This window comes from Conger conger, chromosome 13 (genome assembly GCF_963514075.1).
Source record: "Conger conger chromosome 13, fConCon1.1, whole genome shotgun sequence".
Lineage (NCBI taxonomy): Eukaryota > Metazoa > Chordata > Actinopteri > Anguilliformes > Congridae > Conger > Conger conger.
In genome coordinates, this window is record NC_083772.1 from 31125986 (window position 1) to 31142065 (window position 16080).

The 16080-nt window shown below is 44.5% G+C and overlaps 3 protein-coding genes across 8 annotated transcripts in view; 1 reads left to right on the forward strand and 2 right to left on the reverse strand.

Moving 5' to 3' along the window:
* agfg1a (ArfGAP with FG repeats 1a) overlaps positions 1-7174 on the reverse strand; it is a 30647-nt gene extending 23473 nt beyond the window's left edge. For 2 of the 6 annotated variants that reach the window (XM_061217001.1, XM_061216996.1), the window contains exon 1: positions 6758-7172. In XM_061217001.1, coding sequence (XP_061072985.1) covers positions 6758-6924 — 167 coding nt within the window. In that variant the 5' untranslated portion in view covers positions 6925-7172. Of the gene's footprint in view, positions 1-6757 lie in introns of all 6 variants that reach the window. The other 4 variants (XM_061217002.1, XM_061216998.1, XM_061216999.1 and 1 more) reach the window with 4 other exon arrangements.
* A 2767-nt stretch (positions 7175-9941) lies between these two features.
* Positions 9942-12964, forward strand: LOC133107541 (transmembrane 4 L6 family member 20-like). Its single transcript, XM_061216530.1, has 3 exons — positions 9942-10124; positions 12102-12253; positions 12703-12964. Exons 1-3 carry the CDS (start codon positions 9942-9944, stop codon positions 12962-12964), a joined length of 597 nt encoding a protein of 198 aa, XP_061072514.1.
* Positions 12965-13371: 407 nt separating this feature from the next.
* On the reverse strand, positions 13372-16011 carry mrpl44 (mitochondrial ribosomal protein L44). The gene is made up of 4 exons (XM_061218023.1): positions 15730-16011; positions 14802-15270; positions 14414-14592; positions 13372-13765 (listed from the first exon to the last, which is right to left on the reverse strand). Exons 1-4 carry the CDS (start codon positions 15948-15950, stop codon positions 13591-13593), a joined length of 1044 nt encoding a protein of 347 aa, XP_061074007.1. The 5' UTR covers positions 15951-16011; the 3' UTR covers positions 13372-13590.
* Between the last annotated feature and the right edge of the window lie 69 nt (positions 16012-16080).

Consider the following 16080-nt stretch of genomic DNA (forward strand, 5'->3'; position numbering starts at 1 on the left):
TGTGAGCGAGAGACAGTGTACTCACACATGCCTGTCTATACACACACAGTCCTGTAAAACATTTCATGCAACTGGACTAGAATTTTCATAGATCGGCATGGGCTAAAGCATTCCTAAACGCTACGCCACCCCCAAAATTTGTCCAATTCAAATGTAAACTCTGAGCGGTGTGTGAAGGATGACTGGTACAGGCTTTGGCTAACACGACAATACAGCACTGTGCTGATTTGCACCCACTACAGTGCTGCTTGTCACAGAGCCATTCGAGTAACACCTTCACCTGACATCATCCCCTCAGACTGTTACTACGCTCTTCAGCGAGGACACGGTTCCACAGAGGGCCCTCGGCATGTCTGCACACGCACTCCGGCAATCACACACACGCCGACACACACCGCTACACAAGACCTCAGCCTGGAAGAGAGCAGAGAGAGATTGCGCTAGCACACAGGAACACACACTACAAACCGCAAGAAAGCCCAGAGAGCTCTGTACACAGCGGGAGATTCGCCCTTGTTTGCATATGCCTCTCCACACAAAGCAGCTAAAGCTGGCGGTGGAGAAAAACAGCCTGATAGACAAGGCTATATAAGAACAACCGCCTCTCCCCCACAGATACATCTGCAGCCATAAGCATGTATGCAGGATGGGACTAATTTAGCATAGGACACCCAGAACCCAGCAGGCCACACAGCTAACTGTGGCCAAGGACACTCGACCACACTAGCTGCAGGGAGCGGAAGAGACTCAATCCAGACTGCAGGGAAAGGGAAGGTCTCCACACAGACCGCAGGGACAGGGAAGGTCTCCACACAGACTGGGAAGGTCTCCACACAGACTGCAGAGACAGGGAAGGTCTCCACACAGACTGCAGAGACAGGGAAGGTCTCCACACAGACTGCAGAGACAGGGAAGGTCTCCACACAGACTGCAGAGACAGGGAAGGTCTCCACACAGACTGCAGAGACAGGGAAGGTCTCCACACAGACTGCAGAGACAGGGAAGGTCTCCACACAGACTGCAGAGACAGGGAAGGTCTCCACACAGACTGCAGAGACAGGGAAGGTCTCCACACAGACTGCAGAGACAGGGAAGGTCTCCACACAGGTCTCTCAATCAATGATATTCAGTTCTGGCAGCACCAGCAGTGCCTCTTTGCCTTCTGGGATCTCTCTCTCACTTCTTCTCATTTCAGGGAAGACTATAACTCTAACTTTTCACTCTGGCCAGATTTGAGTTGCTGGATTTAGTAGCCGGGCCTTGCCAAATACGCATTGCTGTGCTTGCTGTATACGCAAGAACTCCCCTCATGAACTGAGCAAGCGTTGCCCTGGTGAGAACCCCACCCCACCCCTCCCCTCCGCAGCGCACTGCCACATGGAATGTGTTTACACTCAGCATTCCAACCCCACCCTCAAACAGCACAGGAGCAACTCCTCAACTCACCGCACACAGGTACAACACCTCAGGATAAGAACAGAGACAGCATAACCTGGACCCAACAACTCTCTATTCTTGTTTTTATCAAAAACATCATCTGGGAATTTATTCAGGGTTACAAAGAAACTAATAAAACTAGATGAACTAGATTTAAATTAATAGGCAATGCAATCCAGACGAATATAAATCAGACAGAATGAGTATTCACGCTATATGGCTAAAGTAAGGATAACCAGTATAGCCAGAGTAGCTATGCTAACATAGGCACCATTCATGTATAATGTGTTTATGATGATGCATGATATGCCCTATTCTTAACTGCATAAGAAAATATATATATTTTCCAGATAATGTAAGTATGCATTATGGGATGGGGTGACAACCAAATATAATTTGATCATCACTAGCACTATGCAGTAACTAGTAAAATGTTTCAGAAGAATGTAAAAATGCAGTAAATCCTTCAGAAACCTTTTGTTAGGCCAAAATGGCTGTCCAGGGAAAGAAAGCACACACACACTGCATAGCGTTAATGGGTTCTTCAACATTAGTTTTTCTAGTGCAATGTCGCTAGTGGCACAAACATCCTACAGTTTCCCTGACTCTGTTTTTAAAGGAAAAATGCATGGCACACCCAAAAACATGTATGATATTAAATACCCTGCTAAACAACATTGCACTCCTAAAAGTTAAACAAATCCTGTCAATTAACAATACATGTAGTCAATTGTACAAGAATACATGTAGTCAATAAATGCCAACCATTTACCATTCAATATTTGCACGGTTGGGTTAACTGGCGACGTTACATTGATTAACCGATTTAAAATCTATTTTTAGAACTCCCATAATAGGCTGTACAAGCATGCTGCAATAGGCTGGACCACAGCCAAAACAATAAAAATCTAAGCACACTAATTAGATAGATTACTGCACAACAGGGGCATTATTTCAGGAAAAAAGTTAATTTATGGTTGCACAAAAGTATCTGGTAATATTTCCGCTGAACAACAGATATTAACTATAGGACACTATCTAATGAATGGAACAACATAACGTAGGCTACCTGTAGACAAAGTTGCTGTCTAATATGCGAAGTTAAATTTTTCAGCTGGTTTCCTGTTTGCATGGAAATGTAACAAGCGACCTGTTTTACACATTTATGGCTAGTCCACTATTGTTCAAGGACGCTAGGTTGCATTTTAATTTGACAATTGATTAGGTAGTCAACTCCCAGCCAAGGTCCACAATCACAAAATCCTATACAGTTGTTTGGGCTTGAAAGCTGGCAATACCACTTGTCGAACTAAACTTGTCAAACACGTGTCATTTTTTCATTGTCATTTTTCCCTTAAAACCCATCTCACGCTGCTTTTTGTTTCATTACGTTTTGAAGGTAATAATAATAAAAAAAGATCTAATGATTCTAACTAGATCTAAGATGAGCAAGCAATGTGAAAGTAAGCTACAACCCACTCGGCGATACCCCCCTACAGGGTAGAAGCACGGCCATGCAGTGGGAAAAAGAAAAGTCTCTCACAGTGCATTCAGCTAAAACACCGGCTCCTATGTGGGGGCAGCCTATGCCCCACAGTCCAGACTGAAGCCCCGGTCATGCCAGGGCCAGCTGAGGGGGGGGAGCATCACTGGCCGCAGTGTTTCCCCAGATCGGCAGGGTACCCCCTTGGCTCATCGTGCTGCAGTGACTCCTCTGGTTAATGGAGCACCTGTGCAGAACCTGCGCCAGCTCCTTAAGATATGCAGGAAGAGCGTCTCTCTCTCCACAGTCACCCGACTCAAAACCCGCCCTGGCTTCAGCGCTTTCAGAGGAGACGGCCATCAGATGGGCTTACAGCGGGCGTCCCACTCCGCGGATTACAGACGATGATAAAAATGTTTAAAGACGCGAGTGCTAATGGCTTGCTGATGTGATGCAGCGCAGCCAGCGAGCGAGCGGGAGTAAATCAGACGTAGAGAACCTAGAACATTTTATTGCCGTCTGGTACCGTGTCAGATTGTTGGCTGGCTTTCTTGGTTCACTTCATAATGATATCTCAATGCGTTCTTGCTCCCTGTTTTTACGAGAGGAAACTCACACTTATTGTACAATAAAAGCCATTCAAACGGTATCAGAAAATCTCACGCCTGGCTCGAGATAACTGGTGGTAATTACAATTGCCATTGTCTGCTCCTCAAAAATTAATGGATACCCTTGAACTCATTTTAAAAATAAATCCTTTAGGTGGAGTGGTAATGTGGTTCTTTTCACACAGGCCCGACAGGGAGGGCCCAATCTGCGGGGGTTCGTAAATGTGTTCATGTACGGTACCCTTCCCAAATGATGATAAAACTGGTATGTCTCAATGCCTGGAGAGACAGACAGAGAGAGACACACAGACACACAGACACACAGACACACAGACACACAGACACACAGACACCAACAAATCTGTAGAATCTTTATCTGTAAAACTGCCACTCTCATGAACCGTAGAGAACACGGGTGATCGTCCGGCCCAAAATGTCAGAGCAGAGAGCTCCTCCAGTCCACAGGAGTTTGGGGACAGAGGCAGCAGCAGGAAGGGGGAGAGCAAACTTACACATCCCCCTCGCGCAGCCGTGACATCATCACAGAAGAGTCAGCATGGCACAGCTTTTAAAAGAACTCAATTATTTCTCATGGCAAAGTTTAATGGGAGAAAACCTCTGGGAAATTTCCACACTGTATAATCCCAGCTGCGCCATTAAAACAGGAAGAAACCTTCTGTCTTTCTGGAGGAAAAAAAACGATAAATCGCACAGCGTCTCCTTGCACGGCAGGGCAGAATCGGACAGTGGCCCTAAAGGAGTGCTTAGAGATGCAGGGCTTGTTCAGGGAAGGATGGGACAGTCCCCAAAACAGAACATACAAAAATGTATGTGAGAAATTAGCCGATGCCGTTCTTCTAGGATGCCAGCCATAGTTGAAGACATTTTCCGTTTTAACCCACGCCCAGAACTTCTGAGATGTACATTTTGGGGACGGGTATATAGCTTATCAGCAGTAGAGCATAGGGGTGCAATAATGTGCAGCTTCATGACATCAACATTCAGAGACCATGGTGCTCCTGTTCAGGGGTGAGATGATGGGTGCCTAAAGGGTAGGTAATCCATAGGAGAAGGGGATGCTATTTAACTTTAATTAGCCCTTAGAAGAGTAGGTTTTTTTGTGTGTTTTTTCCCCTATATTTCTATGTCAGTGTTCTAGAACTCAATTCAATTACCAGTAGTGATCGTTACATCAGGATTAGATGTTCAGCTAGGAACATCCTAATGCTATATTTGTGATCTAACACCTTAAAGAGCTAAAGGCTGTAGAATTCAGGGGTGACGGTGACCCTGTCCAGCATTGAGGCGGTCGTGTTCAGGGGGTGGGGGGGTAAGAGTGTTTTGGGTGTCTGATGCTTCTGGCTCGGTGAGAAACCCTGGCGTCTCTGGCAGGAGCTGCTGGGGATAATGCTGCACTCTGTCTGGATGAGATTAAGCCACGCCGGGAGTCTGTCTCCCCACATGAGCCAGCAATGCTGTTCCTGGAGATCTACTGCCTTTGGGTTTTCACTCCAACCCTAACACAACACATCGCATTCAACAGCTAGAGATCTCACAGAGTTGTTAATTAGTAGAATTGGGACTGCCAAATTAGGGTTGAAATGAAAAGCCAATATTGATCTTCAGGAACAGGATTGGGAAGCCCTGCTTTAGTTCTTTACTCCTGTTGATTCCAGAGCTCATCGGTGCAAATTTATCAGTAGACCTCTCCGGGTTAATATTGGTGGGGAAAGAAAAAATAAAAAAAACACTATCTGCCCTAGTGTAAAATGAACACCAGCCTAGTCACTTTGGCTGGTAATCACTTAGAGGTCCTGTTCTATTAAAAATGTCTAGTTGTTGGGTATAACGGTGAAATTGGCCGGTGAATTTTGGGATGCACCAGCAACTGTGCCCGATGGACAAACACTAAAAACTAAGGAAAAACTATGTTATAAGCACGTAACTGATAACGCAATCGCAACTAAACAAGAAACACACTTCCGGGTGATTAATGGTATATTTACACAAGGATTCAACATACAAAACACACGGTATCTAAAGTATACCGGAAGGGCTAGAGGGCTGCATTTGCGTCCACAGCATTTGCCTGGATCACAGAAGAGTCTTTACATTAGCTAAAGTTCAAAATGTTTGATCTGTGGTTAGGGTGCGTTGGTGTGTGCATCCTGAACAAGCGCGAAAACGTATTCTGAACATATTGGGTCCAAATTTCAGTATACAGGTTAGAGTATAGCTAATGCAAAGTACACTTGTTTTCAACATCATAAGTGTTACCTAGTAGCTAAGCAAGCATCGAATAACACAATTAGATAAGATAGACACCTGCCACACATCAATTTTGCCCATTTATTTATTAGCCTGGTGTGATTAATAATCTGAAAATTACTTTCCTCGATTTGATTTTTGAATTATAGATGGGATTATTTAGCGTGGTGGCGAGGGGAAAAAGATAACACTAATCCTAAATCCGTAGCTATGCAGATGTTGGGTTATACAACATTATCGCATCGGTGTCCATACTGCTGGCAACGTCTAACGGTACACCAAAAGTGCAGATTCATAGAAAAATATAGGCCCATTACAGAACGTCGACGACTTGGTTCTCGATATTATTTCTCGGACGATCACGTCTACATGGTAAATATTAGTCCAGTGCTTCCAAACACGAGAAGCCAACACACAGCCGTATTTCGAATGCTGGCTAGCAAGATAGCTGGTCAATGTACGCAAACATTAACATACCCATCCCCAACTTTGAACATCTTCGTTCATTATAAATGGTAAAATTACTGTTCCTTGCACCTTGATCATCCGTACGTCGTCAATTTACACAGCTAATTAAGCGATCATGTAGCAACATGTATTTATATAGGCAAGTTAGTTGGCCACATGACACGAAATACAATCGGATAGCTAAATTAACGGTCACCATTCGCCTGTGAAATAAATCCTTAAAGCTAAAATAAACACGTTCTATCAATGGCTGGAGCATTCCGTAGCTAACGTTAGCTGCATATGTTTTATCAATCTAGCTAGCCACCCAGTTAGCTAGCCAACAACGCCGGCCCCCACCCATGTTCATAAATGCAGACAGTAACGCTTAATAACGTTAGACATGTATCGGAATTAATGTAAACGCGCATAGCACGCCAGATGGAATGATGTGCACATTAGTGGGCAAGGCCTGTCAAAACATAAAAAGGTCACCCGATCACATTATACTTACAGAATACCGGAGCAGGTGGTACAGACGAACGAGCCCACAGTCATGTTGGCGTAAGTCGGGCCGCGCTGGTCGCAGTCGAAGCACTTTCTGTTGGGCGGCAGGCTCGTCATCTCCCGCAGCATCTTTAGATGCTTCTCTTCCTGCTTTCGCTTCGCACTCGCCGCCATGGCCGGGGCCGGGACTGTCGGGGGGAAAGACTGATACCGAGGAACGGTGGGGAAACTGCCAATTTCAAAAAGTGATCACGACAGCGGTACAGATACCCGAGACCCACGGAGGACCTGAGAAAGAGACGGAACAGGGCGGCTGAATGAAGAGTCGAACCGGAATTCAGAGTGGCCTCCAATTTCCACGAACAAGGAGTCGAGACGTAGTAGTCAAGAGGAGGGTCAAATGCTGCCGACTCGCGCTCTGTTCTCACCGACTAGCGCCCCCAGCAGCTCGAGCCGTCCATGCAGTGTTATAATCGTGGCAGTCCGCTCCCATGTGAATGTATTGATGATTCATAATGGAACAGTAAGCGTGAAGCTAGCTAACTGACTATTTTAAATAAAATGAATAGCAAACCTTTAATAAACCCAAAAAATGAAATAATAGTTTTATATCTAAAACCAATAAACACTTCGAAATGTTTGGAAAGCTATTATTATTTCTAAACTAGCAAAATTCTCCTCTCTGTGTGAGCCAAATCTGAAACTGTGAGTTCAGAGCACAGGGCTGTCAAGATTTGGGCCTCCAGAAAAATGGGCACTTGATAGTAAAAAAAACTGTGTTCATGATAGTATAAAATTACATTATTTTTAAGCTATGGCAGCCATAGAGGGTAATGGGATGGGAGTGTATGCATTCTGGTATTTCCTTGTGTAGGGTGTTTTACAGAAGTATGCCTCTTATCAGACCCCCAAAGGAGAACAGACTGTGTTTATGGTGCTGACAGGGTGAAGGGAAGGCTTGATAAAGAGACGATGCTATTGCCCTGTCATTCTGCTAGCTCTGTGGAATGCTCCCACAAGTTGAAATAGCATGATGCAACCTTAGGTTTTCCATATACAATGTAATCATGGTTTGGTGTTTTTGAATGATTGGTGATTTGGTGATTTGGTGATCTTGGAACACTATTTCAAAGTTGCCTACGAGTCAGCAGCCAGCTGTATTACCTTGGTTAATGTGATTTTACACTTGCAGGATCATTCTTTTTACAGCTGTTGTATTGTGTTTGTCTTTCTTTGTTGATTTGGTTTTTCCTTGATCTTTGGGTATGTAAGGGGAAAGGAATGGTCTGAGGAGATTCGTCAACACAATCTCCTGGCGCACATTCCACTACACTCATATTTGGCATGATTGTACCATTTTTTAACATACTGCACAATGAATGCATTTGCCTCGACCTCTTTCACTATTACCACTACACAGCTTGTGGTTATAAAGTCGCATACACAAACATTTATATTGTAATCATTTACCAGACGCTTTTAAGCCAAGGCCATTTTACGAAGATGTGAAACGTAGAACCCAGGATATCTGCACCCCAGAGTCACTCGCCTATAGTGCTGTTGCAAGGCACACATGCTATCTTTGCAGGCTACACAAGCCAGGGAGGCATGCATCTACATAAATAGATAGAGATTTACTGGCAGAAAGAGGCCCACTTACTGTCTCCTATGTATAACTGTTAGCACAGAGGAAATGTGAATTAGGTGTGATCCCATACAGTTACACATGAGTATGTTTCTCTAATGAACAAGCATCTATGAACATTCCAGGTTTATATAGCCTACATTAGACATCTGTATGTTATTTTCAGATTTTTCCAGGACAAACAGAGAGGCATGACTGATACTGGAAAGAAGGCCTGAGTGTACTTTCACCAGTCTGGCCCTTCTCCCCTGATCTCATTAACAATGTGTTTTTGCTCGCAGAACTGCTGCTCACAGGATGCTTTTTGTTTTTCGCACCATTCTCTGCAAACTCTAGAGACTGTTGTGCATTTCTAGACAAATCTAGCTGGTACCAACCATTATTCCACTGTCAAAGTCACAAGATCACATTTCTTCCTCATTCTTATGTTTGGACTTAAAAACAGCTGAACCTCTTGACCATGTCTGCATGCTATTATGCCTTTAGTTGCTGTCATCATAACAAGCTGGTGTACAGGTCTGCCTAATAAAGTGCTTCTTTTTTTTGTAAATCTACAAGAGATCAAAAATAAAAAATAAACAAAAGCATATATATATAACCAGATATACTCAGTGTTCATAAATACTACATAAAGGACTACACAAAACAAAGGGACAATAGTACTATTAATAATTATGTGACAATTATGTGGAATGCTTAGTGAGCCTCTTTCTCCCAACACTGCCAGGAGAAATAATGTATTCTCCCAGACTAAATTCTGAGTGTGACGTGGTTTATCAGAGCGAGCTTGTTCTGGAGGGAAGGGTCTGGCCTTCACCCTGTGTTGCTGCAGGCCCGTACACACAGAGCAAACTGCTCATTTCATAAATAATGGATAAGCTGAGCAGGAAGCCCAGGGGCGCATGTCTTCCCTTGGCTGAACCACTGACTTCCTCACGGCCCTAAAGCTGTGATCTTTGGGTTTAACACCACCCTTACAGAGTGCTGGCCTGACACCCATGGATTGAGAAACTGTCCAGAACCTACGTAGTTCCACCTGTACCACTGAGATAAAATTTGAACCTGGAGTCCTATTTCCAATGTTGTTTTTACTGACAGTGACGTGAGCAGCTGACATAAATAGGGTGTGGAAGAGGAGATTGCTGGCAGCTCAACAGAGGTCTCAAGCCTTTGCTCTTCGTTTATTACACAACCAGCTGATCAATGCACTTAATTTGTAGTCCAGGGAAAGCAACATACAGTAGGCTTTGGTGCATGATGACTATAGCAATAGCAATATAGTAATATTGGTTACAAGGTCAAGTTCAATATCTTTGAGTTCAGTAACGTTACAACATAATAATAGTGTATAATAAAACGATCAGGGCACTCATTTCTCGCTATCTGGTGGACATTCATCCAGGAAAACACTCCATTATCGACGACATGGCATGATCATAAAGTTGAGGGAGGGCTTGTGAATGTTTAACAAGCTGGGCTTCATAACAGCTCGGCAGGGAGCAGCCATTTCATACCCAGTTACGGCCTGCATTCCAAGCCCTTCACCATGACCTGCTGTGAGGCCTTCACGTCCTGCAATGGGTTCGTCCTCCTGTCCCTTTGTATCATCGCCATGGTGCTGAACCTGGTCCCCATGTTTGCGGATTATGCTATGGACGGCTTTCTGTTCCGCCACCCTGTCTCCTGCTTCGAATGGTGGCTGCCAGGCTTGGTGGGAGGTGGGATCCTGGTGAGTAAATGACTCCTTGCCCAAGTCATTCACCTAGCTCCAGCCATCCAAGAAAACAGGAACGGCTCTATTAGGAATATATTATGAGTAAACAGTGTAGGTTATCCACCGGTCAGCAAAAGCTTAAAAGTCACATCCATCTGTGTCAGTCAAACATACAGTAATTTAACTGCAACTGTAATGAAAAATACTTTAATGAGTATCTTTAACCAGAACTTACTCAGTTTTATCAAGTTAAATTGGGCACCGAATTGTAATTTTGAGCGCAGAAACTGTGAAGTTAAACTACTGGGAGCTAAATGTGACACAAAAGGCGCGATAAAAACAATATTTAGCTAAGATTTAATTGTATTGTTCGATAATTGTTGGAAAGGTGCCATTTACTTTAAAAAAGGCTACACTATTGATTTTACGGTTCTGAATTGTGGGTGAATTGATGTTAAAAATTAAGTTTGATGTGAAACTGGTGGAACTGAGTCACATTAAAGCAGAATTTAACTGAATGGCCTTAGCCTATTTCATGAAATAAGTTAATTCAGCATGAGGAAGTCCATTATTACCACTGTTGAAATATGTCTCAGCATGACAATACAGAAAGTCTGTTCATACTTGGTCTGGAAAGTAGAGCATTAGAAACCATTATGCAGCCATTGGAATTTCAGAGGGGAAGTGTCATGAGTGTGTCATTTTTCCCACTCCAGGTTTTGCCTTCGGTTGCCATGGCGTTCGCTGCAAAAAAAAAGGGAAGCTGCAACTCCCGCTGTGGGGTGAGTGGCTGGCTGTATACTGGAGACTGTTAAATCAACTGACCAATGGGAGTGTCAGGTCGTACACGAGACACCACTACAGCAGATGACCAGTGGCTTCTTTTGTCCCCCATATTCAAAGAACCCCATATTTCCTATAACCTCATTGCCATTCAGTTGAGTCACTTATCCTGAACCACTCACAATACAATCACTAGTCCAAAGAACAGGGATGAAAGTTCAGTAATTCCCTTGGGAAAATATAGTCCAAGACAGACAGTAAGTACACAAAGTGCAGACTCAAATAGCAATGTGTCAAAAGACCATATTGAACATTTAACCAAGTTATACAAACAAGAACAAAAATCACTCTATTGAACATAAAAATGTATTATATGAACAAGCATAACCACATAATCAGGTGTTAGGGTTATCGTCTACATTCAAGTGTCTCAAAATTGACTTCCAACTCACAGAAACAAGTATTAGCAAACAGCACATCTGTCACAAACCAGTATGCATATTTTCATCTTTCTGTACATCTCGCTTTATCTATTCCTATTCTATGTTTTATAATTATTCTTCTGTAGTGGGCGTCTATGGTAGCACCTGTTATTGGCTTGATCCCTTTTTGTTTTTAAAGAGGGCAAAGCCATTTTCCAAAGTAAACAACTGCACAAAGAGTGCCTGACGATGAGTCATTAACTCCGCAATTATGAAATCAGAAGTCTTAATCGAAGTTCAAAGCACCACGGCAAAATAAATCAATTTTGTGTGTTTCATAATAAAGATGACGTGTAAAGACTGAAACAAATAAAGTCCTCTGGAGAGTGAAGTAGGCAAAGTTATTCACCGATTTCTGACAGGTTAATTCTACATGAAAAATGTTGATTTAGGGTTAAAATTCAGTTAAGAGGCTCCGTCACAGCAGGGACTGATGAGATGGGTTACATTTTACAGGTTGCGTGCATAACATGAAGACAACACAAGGGTTAATGCTTTGTCTGATAATAGAAGAAAACTTCAGATAGGTATTCGGGATCAAACAGATCATCTCACCATCTTCCATTAGCGCCACCATGTGGCCACATTTAAAACCATGCATACATCCCATTCAATTTCCTCTAGCTTTGCCCATACCAAGGTGCTACGCTTGCAGAACTTGTCCATGTGTAGTTTCTATAGACCAGTTATTGTGTGTAAACGAGCTGTACATTTCCCATTTTTCCAGATGCTCATGTCAGCCTGTCTGTGCGGGCTTGGTGTTATTGGCGCCCTCTACTGCCTGCTTGTGAGCTTTTATGCTTTGGGCACTGGGCCTCTGAGCTGTGAGGGAACTGATGCCGGCCTGTCGAGCTGCAATTTCACAATCAACGACATTGGGTGAGTCACCAGTCATGCAATATAAAGCAATCAATGACTTATTACTTCTTTTAGAGTGCAAATATCAATGCGACACTTTTGGCAGATTGTTAAGAAATTCATTTTTAATTACAAGGCAAACTGTGTCCAGGAGCCCTGCAAAGAAGTGCATGATTGGCCATAGTATCACTAAAATGCGTCTCCCTGCCACACATTTCCGGTCCCTCTGGTCTGCTTGCAGTCCACTGGCACCAACTGCATACGTGTGTTGTGCAGTCTTCTGGAGAAATGACTGTGTACCTCAGCAAGTAGAATTAGCAAGTGGGGAAAAATCAAAGGCAGGCAGAACTCACTTTACAGGACACACTACAACTGAGAGGTCTGACCTCTCCAGAACTGAGGGGATGTTGCAGTGGAAGTACAAATTGTGAAAATGGTGAACAAAAGTCTCCCTGTCTCAATCTGGTCAGGTCTTTGGCCCAGATGGACTTTGACATCACCTGGTACTTCAATGAGAACGGCTGCTGGAACAGAACCGGGGACGGCACACAGGGGTCCCGGATCCTGGGGAAGGTGGAGCTTGACCTGGACAACTACCAGCTGGTCAACCTGCACCTGGTGACCTTTGCAGGGCTGGCAGCTGTGGGCCTGCTGGAGGTGCTGTTCAGCCTGCTTCAGGCGCTGGCTGGACTCTGCGGCTGCCTTTGTGGAACCTCCAAAAAGAGGCGGTAAATTTCAAGAGGCGTCCGCGCCCATAACTGTCCACAGACGCATCTCTCTGCGCTGCAGTGAACAGCACTTCTTGGGTCAGAGCGCAGACTGACAAGCCAAGCCAATGCCTGTGATGGCATCACGTGGTAGTACAGAAATCCAAAAAGTAATGGATGAAGCCATTGAGACAGGTGCTGGCTAGCTAGGGCCAGAAGTACATTCTGGAATGGAAAAGTGCCATAGAAACAAGACCACATCAGAACCTCTTCTGTCATATACCATTGCATATGTCCATTTGGTGTCTTCCTCTCACTTTCATAGAAATTCACAAAATAAAAACCTCATACTTCAATGAGTAGTATTGTCTTAAAATTAAATTAAAAGCTGCCCCACCTGCTGCTCATAATAAATTGCAACATTGCACCGGCTCTCAGTAATAGTTTTATTGAGGACACTTTGCATGTATATAAACAACACTCAGAAAAAAAGGAAAAGTTCATTAATGGTTGTGTGTGTGAGGTTGTGTTACCATGTGTGGTGTAACTGCCACACTTGAGTCTATGATCAAAGATTAGGGGAGGGAAGTAGGTCCCGCGGGACATTTTGGACATTGCAGTCCTGCAGTGGTTCTTCAGGGGCAGATGGCCCTATGTGCTCTGGAGGGCACGGACTGCAGGAGCAGGCTGCTGGCTCTGAGGGGAGAAGTCCCATGGCTGCCGGTTCTCTGTGTATCCGTACAGCTTCCTCAAGGCCACACGGGCAGCCTCCTCCTCTGCAGCCAGGACCGTCTCCCCTGGACCCTCCGCCAGCAGCTTCCTGTCACTGTGGAGAAAACACACTTTCAGCTTCTGAGCGCCACATACAGTACAGCGCAAAAGGTTTAGGCACCCTAGATTTTTGTAATAAACATTTGGTTTTGGATTTTCTTTTTTGTTTTCTGTATTAGTGTGTCAGTAGAAGAGAGGAAATGAGAGATTTCCATACATTCATTTTCTAAAAAAAAAAAGAAAAAAGAAATGAGTGAAATTTTCACATTTTGTTGAATGAAGCAACGTATTAGACAACCAAAGTCTGCAGAAAGTTCTCCAATGTTTGGTGCAACCTAAGACTTTTGCATAGTACTGTATTTGGAATGAATGTCAATGTTCCTTAAGACTGGACACACTGGTGGCATAACAAGGTGGAGGACTGGGTTAGAGGAATGCAAATATTTCAGTTTGCTTTTCTGCCTTTTATCTATTTGTACTGTATTTTAATCTTTGTCTTTTATTGTATTACTATTGCTGTTGCCAGGTAAGAGACTTTAGTCTCATCCAGACATCCCTGATAAAATAAAGGCACAATAAAATAAAAAACACACCACCACGAGAATATAGAACAGTAGAGCATTTTCACATACACACAGCCGTTACTGCATGTATACACTTGCATGCATGAATATAACAACCCCAGTGAGTAGAGCACACAGACCTATAGAGTCCCACGAAAAAGAGGGGCAGAACTGTGCTGGCTCCAGCCGACCGGGTCAGGCGAGGCTCGGGGAGGGGCTGCCCTCTTCGGGACAATTCCTCTACCAGCAGCCCCATGGGGTTGAGCACCGTCCACATCTCAAACAGATCCTTCCCAATCAGCTGTGGGACCAGGAAGTCCTAACCAGAGGGAAATACACAGACATCCATTAAACTGCATGCATGGACAAAACACTCCCTTCGCCTCCCCACACACAGGCCGGGAGAGTCATTCAAATTAATGAAACCACATTCTGCACGAGAACAGTTCTGTACAAACAAGACTGAACACGAGATGAAGGAAAAAGGCAGGCTGTGGTCTCCTGTGAGAAAGAGAAACAGGCTCTCACCCGGAGGAAAAACCCCGTCCTCTCTGCCCCGCTGCTTTCCTGGAGGGCTCCGATCACGGCGAAGAACGTGGCCTGCAGGACGTCCTCCGGCACGGGGCACTGACTGCACATCGTGAGGTCTTCCACTGCCAGGTTCCGCGCCACATGGCACGTGACCTCGGGGGAGGTCAGGTGACCCACGACGGCGGTCACGGCCTCGGCCGGCAGGTTTGGGAAGCTCCCCCTGCACCAGTCACAGAGGAAGCTGTGGGTGAAGTCCAGGCCCTGGCCACGCAGGTCCGTGTTGTCCTTCAGATTGAGGGCGACAGCCTCGCCCTCCAGGCCCGCCTTGCGCCGGCCCTCCTCCTCACTCTGTATGTAGCAGGGGTTCACAAAGGCGGTCTTCAGGAGCTCCAGGGAGAAATTTTCCTGAAGTCTGATGCTGAAGGCTTGGGCTTCTGCATGGTAGTCCCAGTCGGGCTGATGAGAGCTGAGTGGCAGTGGAGAAAAGGCTCACTCTATAAGCAGAGGCTAATCATAACTGCACATGTTGTTTGTGAAATATAGCTCGCTCCAGCTCTCTAACATGACACAAACCCCAGTATTTTCACGTTGTAACAATATGAGAAGACTACCAATCTAGTCTCTACCAAACGATCAAACTAGTTCATATAATCAGCAATACCCACTGTGATGCAACACAACAGCCGTTAATGCACTTGAATTTGGACATGTAGCTACCGAGCGAAATATTCACGGAAAATATTTTCACCTGTTCATTATTGCATTTGCTAACGATACATAATAATTTCAACAGATAAATCATGCTCCAGAATAATATCCGCAATGGCCTTGATGCGAATATCTAACCAGCCAGCTCAAGTGTTTTTTAGCTGACAGTAGCTAGGTAAAAGAAGACTGCAGTACAGTCGTTCACGCTCCGACTTACCGCGGCTTTGGTGGCGGCGGTCCCTCCAACTTCCTTATATTTTCCATCAATAGAGTGTACGATTTCATCCATCGCTTCTTTTCTCTGGTCTGTGTAAGGAGTACGTTCCTACAAACATGCTGGAGGTGAATACCAAGTGCAGTCACACCACGACTGACAAGGTAACTCGACGCCATGACACCTTCCCAATGGTGCCTCACTGAAAATAGTCCGAATTTCATTTAGTGACATTGGTTCCGCCCATCGTGCGTCGCAGTGTAACGTTCAGCCATAATGCAAAGTTTCTTGCTGTGGCACCCGATAGCAGATCTGAACATTTTGTAAGCCCAACATGTAACCACGTTGTATCCT

Excerpts from the sequence above, each read along its gene's own strand:
- LOC133107541 (XM_061216530.1), top strand. The coding sequence starts at position 9,942 with ATGACCTGCTGTGAGGCCTTCACGTCCTGCAATGGGTTCGTCCTCCTG. Across the intron at positions 10,125-12,101 it reads TGGTGGGAGGTGGGATCCTG|ATGCTCATGTCAGCCTGTCT; the intron begins GTGAGTAAATGA and ends CCATTTTTCCAG. Across the intron at positions 12,254-12,702 it reads TTCACAATCAACGACATTGG|GTCTTTGGCCCAGATGGACT; the intron begins GTGAGTCACCAG and ends CAATCTGGTCAG.
- mrpl44 (XM_061218023.1), bottom strand. The coding sequence starts at position 15,950 with ATGAAATTCGGACTATTTTCAGTGAGGCACCATTGGGAAGGTGTCATG. Across the intron at positions 15,271-15,729 it reads CCGCCGCCACCAAAGCCGCG|CTCTCATCAGCCCGACTGGG; the intron begins GTAAGTCGGAGC and ends ACTGCCACTCAG. Across the intron at positions 13,766-14,413 it reads TTTTTCGTGGGACTCTATAG|TGACAGGAAGCTGCTGGCGG; the intron begins GTCTGTGTGCTC and ends TTTTCTCCACAG.